We start from the raw sequence: 23,413 nt of genomic DNA on the forward strand, positions 1-23,413 counted from the left end.
GCGTTGAAGCAGTGTTGTCATAGCCGACTAGGTCTTGCATCAATGATGAGGTTGATGTCCTAAACTTTTTGTTTGATATAAATTTTGGGTAATTAGAGATGGTTTCTTTGAGGTTTGTATAATTATAAATACAAATTTCAGGGGATGATTGGTAGTAGAAATTCGCTTGAAATGAAAAAGACGTTTCTCAATTTATTTTTACAACTGTTATTGGTATGTTTTATGTCTGAAAATACTTATTTCCATAGAAATTTTTATTCTCTTATATGAGGGATTAGTCATTTCTTCCTTCAAACAGAATATTAGTTATTCCTAACATATTGGAACGAAAGTTATCTTCTTTTTTTGTATTAATTTAATATTTAATTTTATTGCTATTAAATTTAAGTACTTGTGTCTAGTATTGGTAAATAATTGTGTATGTGGTGATAAAAAAAAAATAAAGTGATATTAGTTTGATATTTAATTAGTTTTATTAATTCAAAATATTTCTTTCATCGAGTATTGAAGAAATAATGGAAGATGTATTATATGATTAAATAGATTAGTTTATTTGATTGTTCGAATTTAATTTTTTTTTAATAAAATATTATGTATTAAGTCAATAAATTATTTTTTTAGGTCAATAAGTACATGTTTTCATATATATATATATATATATATATATGTCTTCAATAACATATTTGATGATTTATAAATTGATTATAACCTTTTATTAGCAATTCTGAAAATGCCATTGTCATGCAATTATTTTTTCTAAAAAAAATTACTAAGGACAAATTTATCATAAAAATAATTTAATTATACCACTGATTATTATTTCTAATTATCAATTATGTGAATGGAATTGATTAAGGAAAGATAATTGTGTTACCTTCTAATTTATTGTGTATACCAATCATAGAAATACTATCAAACATAATTCCTTTTCTATCCTTATTCCATTTTCTCACTTAATTTCTTTCCCACATGCCAATCATATCTTTAATTATGTATCCTGAGATGAAAATTACTATTTTAATGTTACTAAATTTAAAAAAAAAATGAATATGAAAAGAGAATCTGAGTGTGAGAAAAGCAAATATATTTTTGAAAAGGCATTACTTATTAAATTTGTAGACTTGTAGACGTGATGTATTTTATAAGTTTATATTAATCACCAAAGGTTGAATGCTTTTTCCAATGGATTTGTCATGTCTAAAAATTTATTTAAAAGGTGTTTCTAAATAAGCTCTGCATTGCACGACTGAATAAGAAGCATAAATAGCTAAAAATGGAATTCACCAACTCATACTCATAGATAGCAATTACTTGTACAAACCAGCAATTCATCCATGAACTACATAAACTGGATTCTTCTCAACCAAAACCATTGTGGAGGAAGAACCCTAATTTCAAGAATTTTAGGTGCCAAAGAAACCCAGAAAAAAAAGGAAAGTGAAATTAAACACACACATTGACAGAGATGAAAAGTGGCCATATCTGAATGTGTGTTGAGGAGGATGTTTGATGAAGATGAACCAGGCAATCATCAACTCAAGGAGGCGAATCCGCCGCCCTTCATCATCTGACGGAACTCATCAAAGTCAACCCTACCGTCGCCGTCGACGTCGACTTTCATGATCATCCGGTTGCAGTCCTCCAGCGACCGCCCCTGCTTCAGCCCCAGAGACGACAGCACCGACCGGAGCTCCTCCCCCGTGATGAAGCCGTCGCCGTTTTGGTCGAACACGTTGAACGCCTCACGCATGTCGCCCTCCTCGTCTCCCCTGTCGTCGCCCTCCATGATCGCCGCGTACAGCGTGCCGAACTCCTCCACGTCGACGTACCCGTCGCCGTTGGCGTCGATCTTCTCGATCATCTGCCTCAGCTCCTTCTCCGGAATGTGGATCCCTAGCTTTTCCAGCGAATCGCTTAGTTCCTTCCCGCTTACTTTTCCGTCGCCGTTCCGATCGAACATTGAGAATATACGACGCAGCTCCGGAGCCTCCATTTCTTCATCAAACGCTCAACCCTAATGCCCAAAATGAATTTAATCGATCAGTCGATCCACTTCTTCTTATCCTTTTCAAAAGCACGCAATTAATCCGTGCAGAAAGCACCGATTCCGGGAAATTAAATGCAAAATTAATAGGGGATCTTTGTGAATTAATTAATGAACATTGAGATTGATTATTTTCTTTTTGGCAGAAATGGAGAAGAAAGGAGAATCGGGGGCGTAAATTTTTTTTGGAAATTGGATTGAATTCTTGAACAGAAAACAATTTCACAATAGCTTTCAGAATGGGTTTCCAAGTTTGGGTAGAGGAATTATGTGGAGTGGCGAGGATGAAGGTTTGAGCAAAAAGTGGAGGGAAATGCGGAGAGCCCACCAAAAGATGATCATATCTCTGTTATATATTCCATCACGTGATGTACGTGATTATCTAAAATGTCCCAAAAATAATTATTTATTTTAGCTTTTTCCTTCTTTGTTGCATCAAATATTAAAGGATAATTACATTTTCCTTTTATGAAATCCGATATAATTACACATAAATTTAGTATCTCTAAAATTTACATTCGTCTAATAAATAAGTTCATTTGTTGTCAAAACTCATTGAATTTATTGATATTAATAAAATAAACTAAATAAAAAATAATATTTATCATCAATTAACTTATTACTGACTTATTGCAAATCAAACAATTTTTTTGAACTAAACGACCCTTGTGACTATGAAGATATACATATTCATATACATTAACATATAAAAATAATTTGATCATAAAAGAAAAATTTCATAAATCTTGACTAGCAATCAGTATAAATCAATCGAGAATAAATATAATATTTTTTTATTAATATCAAAAGATTTCATAAATCCTGACTAACAAAAAAACTTATATATTAAAGGAAAGCAGACCACAAGATGCTATATTAAAATTTTGAAATTATAAAAATTTTACATATAATTACACCACACCCCTCAACTTCCAAACATAATTTTTGACTTTTCCAAACTTTTTTTCTTTATTTTTAATACTTTATATTTTATTCAATTAAATGTAGATATATAACTAATGATGCACACACATCAGTAATAGTATGTATATAAGTGAACGAAGTTCTGTCGTATAATTTATTTTTTTTATTAAAATTGAACTTACATGAATAAAAATAATAATTCATGTAACTAACTAATTAAAGACATGATTATTCACAAAATAAATAAGTATAAGTATGAATATCAATTATTATAAATTATTTTAAAATCGTGAAATGAAAAATAAATGTACAAATAGCTGGGCACGTCCTCGGCCATCAAATTGTATGGAAATCATGTTATGGAGACGTGCCACCAATATTTTTCTACTTTTATCCCACTCAAAATGTCTAGGCCATAAGACATTTTTCGACTGGGATAAATTACGGCGATATTGCTTTATGTTAGGTCTTATTGTACATATACATTTGCTTTCAATAAATTAGTTTTTATGAATCTTTCACGTTTAAAAATATATTATAAATAAAATTAAAATATATAAATAATACATTAAAGTAAAAAAATTAAAAAAAATCAATTTCTCAATAAAAAATTTAGATAAGTTAGTTATTTTATTAATTGAAAGGCATATATACACATATATAAATTAGTAAGTATTTCCCCACGATATTAAAATCCAATATTAATATCTTATTATAAGATAATTTATAAAACACTAAAACTTTTTCTGATTCCCTTATATAAAATGTTTAACTTGATTAATTATTAAACTTTAAAAAATTGAATTTCTACCATACTTTATACTTATTTACAGAAATTAAACATTCGCTCTTTTTTATTATTGAAGATCTATTTTCATTGCTTTTTTTAATTGAATTGTCTTTTTACACTTCTCTTTCTCCTCAGCACGTTCTGCTCACATTCATCTACAACTCACATTTCTACTTATTGGCTTGTGCAAATACAATTTGAAATCAGCAAACATCGGTTTAAGTCATTTGTTCGCTTAAAAATTGTGAACTGATTTCAAGAAGGCAGCACGACGCTGAGGATGGATTGAGCTGGATTATGCATCACATCTCTGGAACTGAAATAAGTTATCCAGCTCATATCCTAGACACCTGAGTGAAATAACTGAAATTACGATGATGCCTCTATAGAAATTGACTTGAATGTATCAAAGCCTTGAAGCCAGTTTAAATAAGGTTAATTTGACACATATTAGCCCGATTAATAGAGATTAAAAATAGATTTTTGCAGAATTTATTCCTTTCTTTAAAAAATAACATAAAATGTAATCCAACCATGTGCCCAAAAATGACCACAGATTGAAGGATCAAATGGACGAGTAAATTGGAAAAAAAATCAATTAATTTAGCAAACGTAGAAATTGCCTCAAAACATCTAGAAAGGTTTTGGGACAGAGTGCGTTTGCGAAATATAATAAAAGCATCTAATCTAAAAAACAAAAAGTTCGAAGAAATATCTCGTACAAAAATAGTTTAGCTGAAAGAGATGTGCCAGTAGAAAAAGGGCCTGAAAAATCAGCAGATGATAAATCAGATTCAGGCGAGTGTTACCGGCGAGTTCATATCGCAAGCTTGAATTGTATAATTGCCTGGATCGAAATCTGTCTGGATCCAGTCAAGAAGCTGAACTTGCTCAAACTGATTTCAGCTAATTTTTCAGAAAAAAATCCACAAAATTCAAACCAACAAAGATCAATATGCACATACAACTGTCCTACGCGGTTTGTGTTGTATGAGAGAGAGAGAGAGAGGCTTTGCGATCCTGCAGAGTGAAAGGCAGAAATGGTGGAGGGGAAGGAGGTGGGATGACAATAAATAATGGAGGGAATGGGTTAGGGCACAGATAATAATGGGCCTTGGCCCATCAGAATAAAGGTACATGCTAGGGTTCATAGCTAGTCTAGTAGCTAGCTATAATTTGTTTCTTTTATATTGACAACAGTATAATAATTTATCTTAATATACTGAATAATAAATAAATTATAATAATTTATTTTAAATAAAATAAAATGAGATAAATATTTAGTTGTCCAAATATATGATACCACACCTACCAAAAAGTTAATAATAAAACTACTTAAAGATAAGGCTTGATTATGTTATTGCCCAGTACATAAAAAATTGTGGTAAATTAAGAACGTTGAATATAGAGCTGACAAATAATACCTCATAATTATATTTTTGGCAATTGTAAAATTTGATTATCGAAATTTTAGAAGTGGTCAAAAATTACTGAAGTGGACAAAATTAAGTATTTCGTTGGCTAGATATTTTTTTATTTTTTCTACCGTATAAGCATTTACATAAAAAATTTCCTACCACATAAGCAATGACATGGAAAAAAAAAATAGGGGACACTTTTGTATTTGGGATTTTTTTTTACTAGTTGGGTATTTTTTTCCTCTTTTCTACCACATAAGTGCTTATATGAATAAATAAAAAAATAAAAAGAAGAAGAAGATCGTCAAATTGCATAAAAACAAACTTTTACAGTATGTTTGATTTGGGTGAAAATTGAAAGTAAAAAAAAAAAGTATAAGAGATAGTTTGTTAGTTGGTTTAAACGGAAAAGATAAAGGGGAAGTAAAATTCGATGTATACAAAACTCCTTAGGAGTTTAATTGGGCGAAAAAGTAAAAGTATAAGCTAAAAAGACAAAAAAGTATATTTTATTTTTATTTACTCTATTGCTCATATATACATATATATATATATATAATTTTTCTTCAATTCTTTTTTCATTCACGCTAGCAATACTATACATAATCGTTAGAAAAAAGATAACAAAATCGTTGAAAGCCTATTGTATCGAAGTCAACGATGAATATTTTTATTAATAAAAAAATTTATTTTTGTTTAATAAAATTTTTATTAATATTTTTTTAAAGTTTGTTTAATAAATATTTTTATTAATAAGATTTTTAATTTTTTATATATTATAATTATATTAGTATAATATTAATTTATTTATTTTCTAATACAAAATAAAGATAATAGTTATTCAATAAAATAAAAAAAAAATAGACTTTTCTTCTCAATTTGTTTTCATCTTATCAAACAAGTGGAATTATTTGATATTCACTCCACTTTCAATCATACTAAACAATTTAAAGAAAAACTATTATTAAATTGCTCCCCTCCCCCGTCCATTTTTTTTTCTCTATCACATAAATCAAATAAAACCTTCATTATTTTTATACTAGCTGTTGACGCATGACATCTCTATATGAATATAATAAATATCTTACACGCTTTAAAATATATTATAAATCAAAATAAAGTATATAATCTAATATATTAGTGGGAAAAAGATCCATATTACCAATACAAACAAAAAATGCATAATACATAAAATTATAAAAATAAATGATTACTTTAAATCATATAAAATTTAATTGAGAAAATTGGTCCCCGATCTTTCTATTGCTCCCCCCCCCCCCCCAATCCATCCCCATGACCGCTGAGAGGATGAGGGGGCATTCTAAGTGACGTCAGTCGTCTAATTGTGCCATAACCTCCTCAGCTGAGGGTGGCGTCGCCCCCTTCTTTAAGGGGATGGGGGCGACAAGATAGAAGATGGGAAAGGTGTAGAAATTATTTTTTTTTAAATTCTATCTAATTAGCAATTCTCTCATTCTAAAAAAAAAATTTAATGCTTAGACGGAGAGATATAGGAGTTTTTGCAAATTATCCCTCTAACCAAATAATAATTTTCAGGAAATAAACAAAGAAATAAAAAACACTAGCAATAATAAAAAGGCCAAAACACACAACACACAAAAAAAAAAAAAGGAAAAGAAAGAAAGAAAGACATAAAAAGAAGAAAAAATAAAACTAAAAAAACAAAAGAAAAGGAAAAAGGGAAGAAGAGCCAAAGGAGTGAAATAGCAGTCTACAATATAATCAAGATTTTCCCCAATTCTCCACTTCAAACCCTCACAAGACAACAATGGCGATCTCCACACTCCAGAAACTCGCCTCCCGAATTTCCAAGACCCCTTCACTCTCCCTTTCATCGAGAGCTGTAATCGCCCGCTCTTCCGCCTCCTCCTCCTCTGCTGTCACCGCCTCTTCTCGTTCCGCAAAAGTTGCTGATCGAATCGTCAAACTCTTCGCAATCGATCCGGATGGGCAGAAACAGGAAGTCGTGGGGCTCTCGGGTCAGACCCTGTTGAAGGCGCTGACGAATAAGGGGTTAATCGACCCGGCGTCGCACCGGCTCGAGGAGATCGACGCCTGCTCGGCTGAGTGTGAGGTTCACATAGCGCAGGAGTGGCTCGAGAAGCTTCCGCCGGCGACATATGATGAGCAGTACGTGTTGAAGAGGAATTCGAGGAATCGTGTTCTCAACAAGCATTCGAGGCTCGGGTGCCAGGTGGTTCTGACGCCGGATTTGCAGGGAATGGTGGTTGCCGTTCCCGAGCCAAAGCCATGGGATATTCCGTAAGGTTTTGATTCCTGAAGCGGTGATTGGTGATGTGGCCAGTTGTAAGGCCTTTTTGTTATTCGAATAATGTGGATGGATATTATGGATGATTCACCATGATGATGATGGATATTTTGAAGGCGGATTCATTGTTCTTTCTAAATATGTGTACTGTTGAATGAAGTTTGATAAATGGACTATTTCAACACTTTAGATTTGAAAATATGAAATTATCCTGTTGCCCTTAATTCTTTGATTGATTGCGAAACTGCAAGAATAGAACTGAAACAACAGGCAATGAATAGAAATTTGTGATTTTGGTGAAGTTCGAACTTCTTCTTAAATTAAATTGCTATACACATGATAGTTTAATATGCTACCTAGTTGAATCACCGAATCTCGGTGTGTTGGCAAGACATCAGGTTTCATTTGTGCAGTTGAGAAAGCTAATATGCTGCATTTTCTGCTATGTACTGTATCTCATTTTACAGTGTGCCAACTTTTAGTAGCACGCACCCTCGTCACTCTTCTAGACCACTGGGATCAGACATCAGAGGACCTATGATGTTTCAAAATTAGGTGCTTTGTGTACCTATTGTAGTTTGGTTTCACTTATTTGGAACATGTTCAGCATTGAGCGGAAAAGAGGTAATATTATAGATCGTTCTAGAGAATAGAAGTTTTCCTGTTTAATATCTTTTAGCTGAGCTGCTTACTGAATCACATAATTTCTGGGCCTGGGACCCAAAACCACATGTGCTTTCAGTTTTGTGCCTCTTGGCAATGCTGGTTATGTTTCTGAACAATTAATTAAATTAAATTATCTATAGTTGCCACTATGAAGTTGGTGTTCTGTTTTTGGTCCTTAAAGATTCAGTAGGGTATCTTTACTCCACCTGCCAAGACTAATAGTCTTTTACCAGAATTTGCTTTTACACTCTTTCTTTTCTTTTATGTATCTGAATAGTCTAATGACCCACTTTTCCGTTGAAGCGTAGGATGCCAACTCCTGAAGTAGCATTAGTAAATACTAAAAAATGGCCATCATCATGTTTGACTGCATCCACCATTTCCCATCTGGAACTTGTGGTAAACAAATTAAACCTCAAAGGCTTCAGGCATAAAGATATCATCCCATGTTTCTTCATTACCGAATCCACTGCCGCATGTTTGTCCTGCTTAATGTCCTTCTGCTACCATTATCTTGAATGCTCCATTCTGCAATGGACCTTCTCTGACAATCTATCCCCTGTTAATTAGTCATCTCTGTGCTCAGAAATGTCTTGAAAGTTTTAGGTGGACGTTGCATAAGAAGTCTGGGAATGGATTTGGACCTTTATGCATTTTAGATAAAAATTGCTGTTCGAATGGGAGTTATATAGTTGGGTAGTGACAGTTTGAATGCTTAAAAAACTGTCTTACAAATTAGAAAAAACGAGATAAACAAGCTTATGATAGCTTGAGGACCATGTTGCTGTTCTTTTGCATAATGAACTGCTGCTGTTATCATATTGGTGATTATCCAGTTGAGATCAGATGTTTGAGTTGGTGACAAGTCCTGAGGATGGTATGAACAAAACTTATTGCCTATGTTCCTGACAAGGTCTTTTTTATGCCTTATTTGGTGAAAATTATATTTCTGTATAGTTCTAAGAAGAAGAGTAGAAACAATGAGGTTATGGCAGCCTGAGGCCTTGCACTCTTCAATTGGTATGTGTTATATCATCCCTGTGCCAGGATTCCTTCGGTTCCCTTGCTTGTTGGTTGTCTTTGATCATCAGGACTGGTCCTACCATTGTCACCAGGACCGTATCTTTTAAATCTTCTGTTGGATTTAGGTCTGCAGTAGCTTATGGCTTTGTGAATATATTCTCATCTGTCTTTGCATGCAGATCAAGGATAGGAGAAATTATTTCAGTTGAGCCTTTGTTTCCTCTTCCTTTTTGATTGGTTTGGAGGCTTGCATTGTCTATTCGAAGCTGACCTGTTTTCTCTACCATCAACAAGATGCTTATTTCTGGGTGTAATTGGTGCTGAATCCATAGGTTGCCCTATTTTTTGATCCTTTAGTTTTCTATTCCAGCATTCCATTTTGCCGCTACCATTGTCATCCTTTCATGGAATGTCCTCTATGCTCCCATTGTTAGAGATACATGACGGGAAAGTTGATGGAGATGTAGTTTTGATCAAAAGTAAGAAGCTGAATCACTAACAGCTTTGAATTCCCCCATCCGAGTATATGAGCAAAACATGCAATTGGCTTCTGCATTTCTGCTCTCATGGATTCCAGTCTGCTGATCTAGATACCTTCATGCATGTTATGGAGGATTGTAATGCTGTTATAGTGGCATCTCACTATATATAACTCTCTCTTATTCAGACTCTTGTCTAGGCTATTATAGAATTCCTTATTGCCATTGCAGCTACTTTCACCCGACACCAAATGGTTTATTTACAGAGTGTGGCAGTTTGAATTCGCAATAATGTCTTTTATTTTGCAGGTAATAACTACTATACTTAGAGATTTCTGCTGGATCACGTTTCTCAATATTTACCTCAATTGACTACAGATGTATCTGGTACTTGTCAAGAGTGTTGTATACAATTTCATAGTATCTTGTCCGTTGAGCATGTCTAAGTTGTCAAGCCATTCAATCAGCACAGCTCATCATCTATCTTACTGTTACGGTGATAAATAATCTGGCTCATCATTGAGGTTCAATTTTTGTCTCTGCGCCGGACTTGCTCTGATTTTCAACAGCTAGTTCTTTTCTGTATGGTAGTTGTGCAGTTAAATGATTCACTGGATCTTAGAACTTCAAAGTGGGATTGGTTCTTTTGGTATAACTAGTCGTTATTTGATTTTTGAGGTAACTAAATTATGCAGGAATGTGTTAACAGATTGGTTGGAAACTAACTACTTGGAGCAGGAGCACTTCATAATTTAGTACAGAGAATAGTCGATTGTTGGAGCATTTTCAAACTTGCTAACCAATATAAACCATTTTTCAAGTCTCAGTCATCTCTAAATCAGTACTAGAAGGATGCTTGGAGTAGAAATTGTTTTGAGCACTTTTACCACTTTACATACTAAAAGGACCTCCTTCCCTCCCTCTCTCCAAAGTTTCACAGTGCAAACTGAATAACTTCATATACTGTTGTTGATATTCATTAAGAGGGAGTTATCAGGGTGAAGGCTTAGATGTACTTCAACCCCTCAATTATTCAAAGGAAATCATCAAAAGCTATAACAACTTCAAAGTCCAGTAGCAGTTGCATGCTTCCCTCCCAACATGCTCGAACTGGAATGTGACAAATTGTGATGCCTCTGTTCAAGGGCCATTTTCCGATGTCGTTTGCAGATACATACTCCCAATTACAAATCAAGCACGCCGAGTTTCTCTACAAACAACTCTCATATCCAATGAACATTCTGATGCTGGTACACTTTAGAACTATCAATGGGTTAGATTTGGTTCGAGTTTGACAGAAAACTGGCAGTGTAGCCCTCAGTCTCAAGTGCAGGTATAGAAATGCTAAAAACCCAAAGAGAGGAAAGAGCCCCTAGGATGATGTATTGTGATTATACAGCTTCTCCAGGACTTAATACGAAATGTCTTCCCTCAATGGCATCCAGTTGCCCGAATCCTGAAGCTAAGGAGCATCCTCGCTCCGCTTCGGCATTACGGCACTACGCTTGCGCACGCAACGCCCGTCTCTTATCCAACACACTCGGTACATCCTAGGCGCTCGCCCTCGATGGCCGCCTTCCATGTCTCGCCCGAGTAGGACATCATCATAAGTCCGAGGCCCAATCGATATGCCGACACCTGGCCGTTCTCCCGTACGGCGTGCCCGACATGCCTTCTTGCCTTTCGGCTTAGGCTTACTGTGCGGCGTCGTGCACGGCCTCAATCATTCAAGGATCAGATATTCCTTCACCAGTCACATGAGAATATGGGAAACATGGATGCTAGAAATTGAGTAGTACTTGTCCAAGGACAACCTCACCATACATCAGGTGGTGATTGCTATGGGTCCCACCTGATGAATGTTTGGAGATGTTGACGGCCCAACAGCTCCCTGGATCAGCCAAGTAGCTCCCCTCAAAATTGATCTTTCGAAACTGGAGATCATAATGTGTCTTGCTGTTGCAGAGTTTGGGTGGATACCTCTTCCAAGCATTGCCTCAACCAAAATATAGGATTGATCGATTGGGTAAACTATGGCTCTCCCTTTCCTGGGACATGCAATGCGAAACTGCGACTATCAAAGGTCATTGAGATTGATCATTTCATCATTATTCCAGTATATCACTGGTTGCTCCTGCTGTGACTTGACGGTTCCTGAAAGGATTTCAGTTTCATCCATGGCTTGGTCTAAGCAGTCTGCTAAATCTGATTTCCGTAAACCTGACTCGCATACTCTTTTGTATGTCTCATAGCCTGCAGCTTTTAGGCCTCCAGAGATCAAACCTGTCAGCTTAGTAGATATAATTTCTCCAGAATCAATTATTCTGAGAAAACATTCTGCGAAACCAGGAGTCCAGAAAACAACTACTGCACATGTCCTATCCAGCATCCGAACATCAAATTCCTCAGAGAAGACATCATGTGTATCACACAGAAGGTCTTTCAGACTTCGGGCGGATATTCCACTTTCGAACCCCCATAAGAACACCAAATTGTTAATGCTAATTGTTCTGCTGTTGCCAGTCCAAATTCTCACATCATCTTCAATAGGATTTGTGGAATTACTTGAGCAGGGATTAAATATATTGGAATGTCGTGGAAGGGAAGGAGACAAATGGCTTTGACCATCTTCAGGAACCTCTGGAGAAATTTTCAGTATGGAGCATAATTTAACAAACAAATGGCATACTCTCAGAACATTATGCCCATGAATATTGACTTTATCAGTGTCTGCTGAAAATGAAATAATTTCCAATCAGTTAAAGCTTGAAAGCACAAGCACTTTGAGTTAGCTGACGCATCAAAGTCCATGAGAACAAGGACAAGTGGCTCACCAGAAAGACTCACCATTGTCATATGAGCAGATGTTTGTTATAAAGCACACAAGATATGCAACAAATTTCTTATAATGTTCCAAAATTCAGCAACAAAAGAAAAGGAAAAGGGGATTGCCAGGCTAGATATCTCAGTTCTCTAGAAAATTATAAGATCTGATAAACTTGAGTCTTACCTTGACTAGAAATGTCCATGTCTATTGATCCAGAAAACCTCCTTTCCAAATAGGAAATGGCTGCTGGCATGTTATTCATTTTCTCAAACGGGCCAATTTCCTTCATAAGATGGTTGACATCAAGTATGTGAGGAAAGATCAAATGCAAAGAACTTCTGAATTCATCCATAGTTAACGGAAGCGGAGCTAGGAACTTTGAATGTATAAAAGCAAAATCTGAACAAAACCAACACAACAAAGTGTATTAATATTAAAATTTCAGCAGTTACAGTTTTGAGAGGATTAAAAAAGTGCTTTGCGTAGAGATTGACCATTAAGTGAGTTGTGCACAACAACGGGTCTTTGAGACGTCGAAATCAAGTCTATCACCTCTCGGAAGCCAAGAACACGTTCTCTTTGCTCCTGTTCCATATGTTGAAGTTCCTTCTGTATTATGATATATGGAGGTTAGTCTAGTTGAATCAACACATATAATATAACAACCCAGCATAGTTGTTGATTTTATACCTCAAGAAGGTTCTTGTCTTCTTGTGAACTCGTCAAAACAGCTCGAACAGCCTGCACCCCTGCTCCTCTTTTTGGAAGTTGTAATGGTACAACATCAACAAACTCTTTCAATGTCTGCAGCTCATTCAAAACAATTAAAAGGCAGAAAAATACACTTAAACATATCATATCTTCAATATAGTCCCTCAACAGCAGTAAACTCACCTCTAATGCAAGCTTGATTTGACATTCGCTGCACACATCTATATTCAAGGATGGCCTGGAACCATAAACTTCGCTTCCTGATATAAGTTTTCTCAAAGAACTTATCAAAGCATCTGTATTTGGCAAATGAATACATCAGAACTGCAAAGAAAAGGATAGCAGATCATAAGATGAGTTAACATGTTACCCACCCTCAGTTTTATTAGAATCTTTACAAGCACGTATCCAATTCTTAACTCGAGATCTGATCCTTTCTGTAAATAGAGAATCAGCAACTGAATGAACTGATGAAGAATGTACTGTGCAGCTGCTAGGTGACAAATGTCCAATTTGAACGTTTGTAGCTGATTCTTGTGCTTTGGACAAGTATGATATACCTGTCCAAAGAAGAGACACAATTACATCCAGCACAAATACAGCAGGAATGACAGGCCCAGACTAAATAGAAATCTAGTTTTTCAAGCACAATTTATGATGCGTCAAATTAACAGAAATCACATGAATGTTGTAGAACAAACCAACAGCAAGTAGGAGCAAGGAGCCTAAGCAGGACAAAAGAAAAGCTGAAACCTTTTGATTTGATTGTTATACTCCTTTTTCCTCTTGATATTTACCTTTCAACAAACAAATGTTTGAGAACATTGAAAAGTATACATTCTCAACAATTACCAGGATTTGGTATAACTGATGTCACATACCATTGTATATGCAAGCGTTAAAATCAAAACCTTCTTGTGCCATAGCGGTCAAATATGATGATTGGCATGAAAAACTATAAGATGGCATCCCAACTTTCAACTCATCCCTGGGAAACAAATGGAAGTTATACCTGCACCAGAAGTGAGAAAAATGAAATCTGTAAAAATTCTTAATCAGATGCCATTAGCTGAGTAACAATGTTTCTTATCACTTGGGTCTTATATTTCAAGAGATTCATTTTTTCATCACTGTCCTCTTGTTTTCTTCCTCTTATGCTTGTTTTCTTTTTGTCCATTCCATTGAAAAGTAACTTTATCAACAAAACTCCATTGTTTCGTTCGGTTTTAAGTTCGAAGCAAGGATTGGCAAGAACTTCTATCAGATAATTATCAAACAAAGAAAAAAAGGAAACAAACTGCCATAAAGAAGATTTTCAACATAAGAACAAACTAATGTGGAAATGATAATGATTATACCATACCGTCATGGCCAGGGAATTGATTATGATACCACAAAACCTCACCTACGCTTTTGACAACTACAACGCCTTCTCTCAAGCTTAATTTCATCACATTTGCTATAGAAAACCCATCCATATAAAATCTATCATTTTCCAAACCAAAAAATCATCTTTAGGAAAAATCAACAATTAGTACATCAGCTTCACCTTTTCCAGATGTTACAGCAAACCCATATAATTTCTACTACGGTAAACAAGCAACCAAACTGATTCTCATCCCATCAAGATCTCTCCATCTCTAAGCAGGCTAAAGCAAACCTAATAAATTACTCTCGGTAAAATGAACGGAAGAGGCTTACGGATGGGCAATTAGCTTAGATGCTTTAACTGAAAACGGGCAGACAGCGAACTGGAGGATCTGAAACCGCTCGGCAGCGTGCTTGGCCTTGAAATAAGCCGTCTCCGCCGTATCAATGGGGAGAATCTTGTGCCACGGCGCAGAGTGGCCGCCGGTTTGTTTAAACGAAACCGCTACATAGTCGGAATTCAATATGCAGGCCTTGATTTCTGCTAAAGCCTCCGAGAAGTTGGATTTTGTCACTTGCTTCACCGGCCATTGGATGCGCCGACGGTGGCGGGCGGCGGCCTGCGTACAGAGAGAGCGTCTGAATGGCATTTTCAGGAAAGTGGAAATAAAATTTCAATTAATTTGATAAACAGAAAGTCCACATAATAGGAATAGGAAAGATAAATAAAATAAAAGGCATAGTAAGTTTTTAAATTAGGGTAAATTATCCTTTAAAATTACATCTAATTATGTAAATAAAATTACAATACAACTTGAGGGTATGTTAGTGTAAAATTTGTCACAAATTATAATTATAAATCTATTTGTAATTTTGTATAAAGAGTGTTTGTATAATTATATATAATTTTAAGGAGCATCAATTTATTAGTTATTAAATTAATATAATTAAAAAAAATTGAGCCAAATTATCTTTGATTTTTTTAAACAAAAAAAATAATTAACCCATTTTTTATGAAAGTAATCTTTTCAATCTTTAATTTAGACGACTAATTTAAATTGTAATAAGTTAATAGCAAGTCAATAAGAATATGAATGTAAATTTTAATTTATTTTTTTTTACTAATATCAATAAATTTCTTAAATTTCGATTAATCAAAAAATCTATTTATTGAACGGAAAGGGATATAAGTTATACAAAATATAATTTTCAAACTATAAGAATCCATATATAATTGCACCGAAATGCAGGAAAGAATGGTGTAATTATCCTTTAGACAATCCCACATGAACAGAAAGATATTTTATTCCAATAAGAAGAGAGATTTCTAACAAAATTCAATAGCCAAAAAAAACAAAACAACAAGAAGAACTTGTATTTAGGGCCGAAAACTAAAACAAACTACTTAATACTCAATTGAAATCGATCTATTAAAACTCGTTGAATTTGATTTATTAAATTTAACAAACCAAACTTGAACCAAAATTTTGTTCAATAAGCTTTCAAACTCGATTCAATTAGTGCAAAACTAATAAATATACTTAAAATATCGAAATATTCGAGCTCAATTCATGTTTCATCCAATTAAAGCTCGTTTGAATTCGACTTGATCAACAATCAAACCAAATTCAACACAAATTTTCAAGCTTGATATTAATTTAAACAAACTTGAACAATAATGCATTCGACTCAATTTGAGTCATTTACAGCCGCCCTACTTGTACTGAATCAAGGAAAGGGGATATTTTTATTCTTATTACTATTAAGAACTCGAAATACAGAGCATTCTTTCTTGCGTTCTGTAAGCAGTAGAAGATGATCTTCTCGTGGCAAATGCTGCCTCTCATGTTCCTCAATTCTCAGCGAACAAGATGAGAAACTTACAAGAAGAATAAGTTATTTACTATTATCATCTTTGCTCCCTTCCCTATCAACATAAATAATTTGTTTCAAATCTTTTGCCCCGCCAGCCAACGAGAGTAGAATGCCAATGCCTCGACTGGTTTGTACTCTGGCACGGTGTGTCCGGATCCCTGCATAGTTAGATCAGTACAATGGGCTCGTTTGTTCTCTGGGAAACGACTGCGGCATGTAATAATTATGCTGACACCTCCTAACGTTGAGGAATATTACAGAATACTTAAATATTACAGAATACTTACTCTGGTTTGAAAAATTACACTTAACCTATTGCAGTTATGTTTTACATTATCATTGAAGATGGGTTGGAAAGGGAGAATCTGTAAATGTGAAAGATGACTACATGGGCATCTCTATGATTGCCCGAATTTGAGGGGTTCTTTTTGTCATATGTCAAGACCTTAGGGGTTTCTATGTAATTGTTACTTGTTCTATATTGACACAAGTTAAACTTATTCTAATAGCTTGTAAGTATCTACTGCAGCCAAGTTTTACATTGTTGATTGAGAATTAGTAATGTAAACCATGGCTGCACGAGATGTTACCGTAATTGTCCAAAATATAAGGGTTTTCTTTTGTAATATTCTAAAACCTTAGGGGTGTCATGCAATCATCCGTTTGTTCTATTTTAAAGAGTTATATACTTATTCTAACATCTTGTAAGTAGAAGGTCCTAAGTGAACATACCTTCACAGTGAGAAAGCTGAGATTGTTTTCATAACCCTGAACGTACCTGTTCGCAACAAAACAACAAGTGAATAGGTTGCTCTGATTAATTTTTACGTGAAGTACCGACAAAGTCATTGGAAATATTTACAAATACAACCATACAAACTCAAAATAACGACATAGTAGTTTGTGACGTACCCAGCAACTTGGCCTTTCACATACCAAGGCCTCCACTCGTCTACGGTTTTATATCCGACGGATCTCGTCCAGGCTTGACTTCCCGTAAAAGGAACACACATATCATGATCCCCACTGGCAGAAACAAAGTAAGCATGTATAGTTCTTGAAGTAGTTTTACCATTGCAGAAGCTCAGAGTCAAGGCATCTCAGCCCATGATGGTTTTATAAGTTTATAACAGGGCGACGAATAAGAACGATCACTAGCTGTAATGGTTACTATTGCTATAGCTTATCACCTAATTTCTCACGTTTGTCGATCAGAGCATATATCAAGAGATAAAATAATTCCTCTTCGACTCTCAACTTAGAAGTAGTAAATATAAGGATAAGATAAGTTACATAGCATAAACACTTACCTGAATATAATGGCTCGATACCCCCGCATTGTGAGGTTCTTGTGATATTTGATCATGCTCCCAGCGTCGTGATAAAACGAAATTCTGTCTGTGCACAGCTCCCAGTTGCCCGCTACACTTGCCTGGCGCCAACATGATTTTAGTTTATGGTTTCAAAAACACGAGGTCTAGAGATTATTAAACTTACACTTTCAGCATGAATTGCTTTCCGAACTGTTTCATTGTTCAGCCATGCATTTGCAACTTCATCATCCTACATGTTTTAAATAATAGGACTGTAAGATGTAAATCTTAATGAGGCATCTAGTAATACAAAGCTGAAGAACTTAGCATTTGCACAAACTTGAGAACAGGTTGTATGGAGATTAAATCACAGATCTTCAAACCAATAAACAAAGCTTAAGCAGGTGACTGGATGCAATTCCTCATCAGATTGCTGCAACAGATTAGCAGCATACAAAGTTTTACATCGGCAAGAAGAGGTATGTTGACCAATATAGTTCTAGTCTCAGTGTGTTGCCTCTCCAAGCAACAGTCTCACTGATGGTTTGACAAATCAGTAACCACATATATGAGTACAAGAATTTCATGTATATATTCCTACTGAAGATGACTCGAGAATGATTTTATTAGAGGGACAATCTGGAAAGAATCAAATGGAGAGTGCCATGGTCTTCCGGTTCAATTATATCAACGTAGCAATCACCATCTCGAGTTATTACTTATTAGAGGAGATCTTAGTCCAAGCAATGATGCAATGATACAATAGTACCGTTTTAAGTTCATATATATTGGCGAAAACAAATGAATTACTTTGTTCACTATGTATATCACTAAACTAACCAGGACGAGTTTTTGTAATTTTGCTCGCAACCCCACATGAGAAAGAGGAATATAAGAGCTTAGAAAACCTTCAGGTCAAATGGCAGGTGGGGTTCTCGGAAATAAGAACAGAAAATACATAATTTTGTGAGAAGTTTGACAAGCAGGTATAAGTTTTTTTTCCTTCACATTTCATAGAGATCATTATTTGGCACTAGGAAGCGCGCGCCAATGAGCAGATCACTGTGCAAAACTTTTAACTACAACTTAAAGAAATCGACTTAGAAAAAACTTACCAAATTAACTAGGTGAGCATTTTGAAGCAAAACCATAAATAAAACAAGAATCAGGTATTAAAGAAAGTCAAGTTTGTGTTACTTACAGTGCATGGGACTTCTTCGCTGTTCAGAATTTGCGGCCAGGTTGGAACATATCCATCTCTTACAGGAGCTCTAAAAGGCCAGGCACGGCCAAACATTCTCTTTCTAACAGGTAAAGGTCTTTCAGTCTCACCTAATCTCCTGAAGCTTAGCGGCAGTCTCGTGTTCAGTTGAATTCTACTCGATGTTTCATGATAGCATGGTTCAAGAATGTCATATATGTTTACGTCCTTGAGTAACTGAAATGAATGTAAAGCTCAATACACGAGGAACGGAAATGGTAAAGCAAAAGCATTTTCCACAATATTGTAAAAACTATCTTACATCATCAACTTTTGCAAGCTTGTTTTCACAATCCTCACTTGTAGGATTGTAGAAGTTACCCTGGCATTCAGCACTAACTGTCTGCAAAACAAAGCAGGAACTATAAGAAAATTGTAGCTAATACTTATATATTCCTTCAAAATTTAACCTGCATTCTCCATTTGTTTCAAGTTTCTTGGAGGCAAATACATGCTTTTAGAAACATGCAGTGGCAAAACTCTAATTCCATTCAATGTAGGATACCGCTATGCAAAGTTGGGAAATTGACTTTTTCCATAAAACACAAATAGCACAGGAGGCAAAGCATCAGCTGTAAAATGTTGTTGTTTTCTTAAGATTTTTTCAAAACTAGAGCACACAAATTTTCTTGTATCGATAGAGCTTGCTAATATTCATGATAGCATCCTATGCCCTTGCTCAAAGCTGGACTTTAGACAAATAGGGTAAGATCCCTTGTTGAAGTGCCTCCTTCTGAAAGTGGCATGCAAAGAACATCTCAGGGGCTCTATTTATCAAGATTAGTTTTTCTATGTTGCCGGTGAAATCCTTCGTCATCTCAAACAGGACCACACTTTTGGTTCCGATGTTTTCCCTTTCATCTTGGCCATAAATTTTAATTAAGAAAGTACGGTCCATCTTATTCTTTCACCATTGCCACTTTTTAACCTTATTTATCTGCTTCAATCTTTGGCAAGCAATATTACTGCCGGCTTTTCTTTGCTCCAATTTTCTTGAGTTTATTCTTTAAGATTGCAAAAAGATAGAAGAAGAGACTCTCCAAAATAATATTTCAAATATATCAATTGTGTCATAAGGAACTATTCTTTATTCCATCCATGACAAATAAAGCAGATGCTGTGGACCAGGCTTCTCATCATGTTATGAATTGGTGATGGTTAGAGTGACAGATACAGCTAGCTCTTCTTTTCATATTCTTTTCATTGATTTTCCCATTTTCAATCAATTGAATAAGATACATAGAGAACATGGTGTAATTGTTTGACGCAACTATTTGGCCTTTCCTATTACTTCATAAGATTAAACGTAAATAGGAGACCAGAAATATACAAAGTTTTCACGACTTATCAGGAGAAACCAGCACAATCCATCATAAAGAAACTGGACGTACAACTACATAAACATGTTCTCCCTTTCATTAGGTAATAATGGCATGAATATACAACATAATTTAGCCAGAATATGAACCAATATAGTAATTACATGACATAAAACACGGAAACAGAGCCACATACCTCATAAAGTTCATCTGATATAAGACCCATTCCATGGGCAAATGGTACAAGAGCATTTCCGTCATAATGATCATCTGTGACTCCATTTCCCACCATGTACCCCTGTAATTTAAGAATTACTTGATGCAGATTCCAGGTTTAACAGGTAAATTCCAATATGTAATACCTTAAGGTTGATAATAGGCTTGATACCAGCACTAATTCCTGCAAATTTGCAATAACCAAATTAGTCTGTATATCAGCACTAAAGAAGCATTTCACGTGTTATAAATAATTACCTTGAGCTACTTCATAAGCCAAAGTCGGCACATATACTCCAGCATACGATTCTCCAGATATATAAAATGGATTGGATAGGAATTCTGGGTAGAGCTCAAACCACTAGCCAGATCATAGACAAAGTTATTGGGGTTTAAAGTAGGTGGATGGAGAAAAGCTATACTACGATGTGCAGAATAAAACTATGAAACTTCAGGCAATTTAAGATATGGTCTTGTTTTATGTCACCTTGAGGAGAAATGTGTGGGAGTCAGCAGCTGTCTTTAAGTCTCCGGTCTCGTAGTCAGACACATTCCCTGAGTAAGACATTCCAACACCGGATGGGGAGTCCAAATATATAATGCTTGAGACCTGGAAAGCCAGAAATACCTCCAAACTCAGAATCTAGAAAGTAGAGAAAGAACCTCCGAAATACAATTGATATCTAGTAGACATAGATGAACCTTCTATGACAAGAAATGATATTTTATCAATAAAACAGAAAATTATAACCTTGGACCAGCTGTATGGATTGAGATGCAGGGTGGGAAGGCTATCATGTGGTTTTCCTGCCTCAAAATTGAAGGGACCTGAAACAACAATTATAAAGAAAATATTTTATCGACAAATGGAAACCAAAAGAAAGTAATCTTCTCCTTCTTCTCCCCCCACCCTCTAAGAATTGACCATATGTCTTGTTTAGTTTATTATGGAGCAAGAATAAATGTTCATAGTTGAACCCTGAAGGCAGGTAAAAGGAACAACTCTGGTATTAAAATCATTGGCCTGTTACTTGCAATCTAATGAAAGAGATCATTAATTGCATATTAATTGCCTACTCAAGAAAAGAAAACAGGAAACTTCATGAATAAACTGTCACCATCACTAAATAGATCAGCAATAGTACATTCAGGACCCTGTTGCAAACACTGATAGTTCTAGTTCTCACCCCATATAACATAAGATGTCTAATTACATGCATTAACCCCATTACCAAACATATCAAAGCTGTCAGGGAATGTCTTAAAGTCTGAGGACCAAAACAAAGAGGCTTTAGTCCGGGAGTGGACTAGCCCATTATAGGCGGACCGACGTAAAATCTTGTCTCGTTCAAGTTTTGTATTCTAAATTCGTACTTGAATTCTATCACAAACCAAACATTCTTTCACCCAAAGCTCCACAACATTCACAAAAAGAAAGCACCTTTACCTTCTACCAAACACAAAAAACACAGAATCTTGACATATAACATTTCTTCCATAAAAGGCTTCAAACTCATAATCCTTTTCCAAAAAGACAGCATCTTCAAAATACCAACTCCTACAGCATATTCAAACTTAAAATCTAAAACAGAAAAAATGGTGAATCTCCCATTACCATGCTCATAAACGAAGCCATCGAAGCTAGAGCAGCCCGGACCACCATTGAGCCAAAGAACAACAGGGTCTTTAGAAGGATTCCCTTCAGACTCAACAAAGTAGTAATACAATTTCTTCCCATGAGATTCATCTACAGTCACATACCTGTAAGCCCACCACCCAAAAAAACAAGTCAGAAAAATTTACAAGAACCCTTTATCTAAAACAAGATAATACAGCCAAGAACCAAAGAAAAATCCAAAAAAAAAGCGGAAAAATCAGACATTCTTTCTTCTCATACCCAGCATAGTGTTTGGAAGGCAAATTGCCACTAAATCCAGGAAGGCTTGTAATAAAAGCACCTTGAGGCGCTGATGAAACTGGCTTGAAGCTGACTACAATTTGGATTAAGATGAGTGTGAAGTAGCAGTAGCTCAAGTGGGTGTTGTTGAATTTCATGTTGAATGTGGAAAACAGGAGAGGGTTTAATTAAATAATTAAATCTTCTCCGGAATTCCCTTTGCCTCAAATCAGATTGGAGAGTGGGGTTCAATATATAGAAGTAATAATATATTGGAGTTTAGCTTGCTTACAAGGCAAGAGTGTATGGAGGACTCAGTGGTGGCCGGAAAAACCGGATATTTCAACGCCCCCACTGTGGTCCACGGACCTTTTTATGACCAACCTGGCTTGGACACTCGATGTGCGTGCTTATATTTTTTTAAATATATAATTATTTATTTATATAAATTAATGATCGAAATATATTTAATGTGTGCGTATAATTTAAATTGCTAGAATAATTATGTTGTTCTTTTTAAATATTTTGTATAATTATATATAGATTTTCTGTGGTTTGCAAAATTACATAAAGTATTTGTGATATTTGTTTCCCTTTTAAGAAATAGATTATTTTTTTAATGAAATTTCACCAAATTTATTGATATTAGCAGAAAAAATTGAATACAAATTTATATTTTTTCTATTAATTTATTACTAACACATTGCATATCAAATAAATATTTTTCTGACCATATACATTTTCGTTGCATGTGAGAAGATACTCTTATAAGTGTATTTTGGTTAAAAAAGATTTATCTGACCTACAATGAGCCGGAAATATTTGTGAACCTACAATAAGTCAATTTGAAATTATTTTTTCCTGAATCTTTTCTGTTAATATCGGCAAATTCGGTGAATTTTGACTAACGATGGAACTTATTTGTTAGACAGAAGCAAACCTCAAGGGTGCAAAATATAATTTCTCAAATTACATAAATCTATATTTAAAAT

The 23,413-nt window shown here is 35.0% G+C and overlaps 4 protein-coding genes across 6 annotated transcripts; 1 reads left to right on the plus strand and 3 right to left on the minus strand.

The window, feature by feature from the left end:
• Positions 1 to 1,264: 1,264 nt before the first annotated feature.
• LOC110012570 (calmodulin-like protein 3) lies at positions 1,265 to 4,794 on the minus strand. The gene is made up of 2 exons (XM_020696611.1): positions 4,568 to 4,794; positions 1,265 to 2,014 (listed from the first exon to the last, which is right to left on the minus strand). Exon 2 carries the CDS (start codon positions 1,991 to 1,993, stop codon positions 1,532 to 1,534), a length of 462 nt encoding a protein of 153 aa, XP_020552270.1. The 5' UTR covers positions 1,994 to 2,014; positions 4,568 to 4,794; the 3' UTR covers positions 1,265 to 1,531.
• A 2,079-nt stretch (positions 4,795 to 6,873) lies between these two features.
• On the plus strand, positions 6,874 to 7,690 carry LOC105170516 (2Fe-2S ferredoxin-like superfamily protein). The gene has a single exon (XM_011091310.3). It carries the CDS (start codon positions 6,966 to 6,968, stop codon positions 7,461 to 7,463), a length of 498 nt encoding a protein of 165 aa, XP_011089612.2. The 5' UTR covers positions 6,874 to 6,965; the 3' UTR covers positions 7,464 to 7,690.
• Positions 7,691 to 10,490: 2,800 nt separating this feature from the next.
• Positions 10,491 to 15,251, minus strand: LOC105170517 (Polynucleotidyl transferase, ribonuclease H-like superfamily protein). 3 transcript variants are annotated; one of them, XM_011091314.3, is made up of 8 exons: positions 14,874 to 15,251; positions 14,084 to 14,184; positions 13,547 to 13,732; positions 13,356 to 13,468; positions 13,152 to 13,265; positions 12,956 to 13,070; positions 12,645 to 12,860; positions 10,491 to 12,367 (listed from the first exon to the last, which is right to left on the minus strand). In XM_011091314.3, exons 1-8 carry the CDS (start codon positions 15,188 to 15,190, stop codon positions 11,712 to 11,714), a joined length of 1,818 nt encoding a protein of 605 aa, XP_011089616.1. In that variant the 5' UTR covers positions 15,191 to 15,251; the 3' UTR covers positions 10,491 to 11,711. The 3 variants fall into 3 exon arrangements, with proteins under 3 accessions (XP_011089616.1, XP_011089615.1, XP_011089613.1); XM_011091313.3 differs by having other exon boundaries at positions 10,491 to 12,364; positions 14,054 to 14,184; positions 14,874 to 15,250; XM_011091311.3 differs by having other exon boundaries at positions 14,054 to 14,184; positions 14,874 to 15,250.
• A 916-nt stretch (positions 15,252 to 16,167) lies between these two features.
• Positions 16,168 to 22,710, minus strand: SCPL21 (serine carboxypeptidase-like 21). The gene is made up of 14 exons (XM_011091315.3): positions 22,422 to 22,710; positions 22,140 to 22,285; positions 21,276 to 21,352; positions 21,012 to 21,134; positions 20,783 to 20,885; positions 20,671 to 20,708; positions 20,505 to 20,606; positions 19,252 to 19,332; positions 18,930 to 19,166; positions 17,913 to 17,978; positions 17,726 to 17,847; positions 17,328 to 17,441; positions 17,148 to 17,193; positions 16,168 to 16,573 (listed from the first exon to the last, which is right to left on the minus strand). The coding sequence occupies exons 1-14, from the start codon at positions 22,577 to 22,579 to the stop codon at positions 16,490 to 16,492; spliced, it is 1,497 nt and encodes a 498-aa protein (XP_011089617.1). The 5' UTR covers positions 22,580 to 22,710; the 3' UTR covers positions 16,168 to 16,489.
• Positions 22,711 to 23,413: the final 703 nt, after the last annotated feature.

Source organism: Sesamum indicum, linkage group LG9 (genome assembly GCF_026168435.1).
Source record: "Sesamum indicum cultivar Baizhima isolate 11 linkage group LG9, ASM2616843v1, whole genome shotgun sequence".
In the NCBI taxonomy this organism is placed as follows: domain Eukaryota; kingdom Viridiplantae; phylum Streptophyta; class Magnoliopsida; order Lamiales; family Pedaliaceae; genus Sesamum; species Sesamum indicum.

Coding starts and splice junctions, on each gene's coding strand:
- LOC110012570 (XM_020696611.1), bottom strand. CDS start 1,993: ATGGAGGCTCCGGAGCTGCGTCGTATATTCTCAATGTTCGATCGGAAC.
- LOC105170516 (XM_011091310.3), top strand. CDS start 6,966: ATGGCGATCTCCACACTCCAGAAACTCGCCTCCCGAATTTCCAAGACC.
- LOC105170517 (XM_011091311.3), bottom strand. CDS start 15,190: ATGCCATTCAGACGCTCTCTCTGTACGCAGGCCGCCGCCCGCCACCGT. Junction 13,071..13,151: donor AAGACAAGAACCTTCTTGAG/GTATAAAATCAA, acceptor ATCATAATACAG/AAGGAACTTCAACATATGGA. Junction 12,861..12,955: donor TGTGCACAACTCACTTAATG/GTCAATCTCTAC, acceptor GGTTTTGTTCAG/ATTTTGCTTTTATACATTCA.
- SCPL21 (XM_011091315.3), bottom strand. CDS start 22,579: ATGAAATTCAACAACACCCACTTGAGCTACTGCTACTTCACACTCATC. Junction 19,167..19,251: donor AGCTTGCAAAAGTTGATGAT/GTAAGATAGTTT, acceptor CATTCATTTCAG/TTACTCAAGGACGTAAACAT. Junction 17,442..17,725: donor TATCGAGCCATTATATTCAG/GTAAGTGTTTAT, acceptor TGTTTCTGCCAG/TGGGGATCATGATATGTGTG.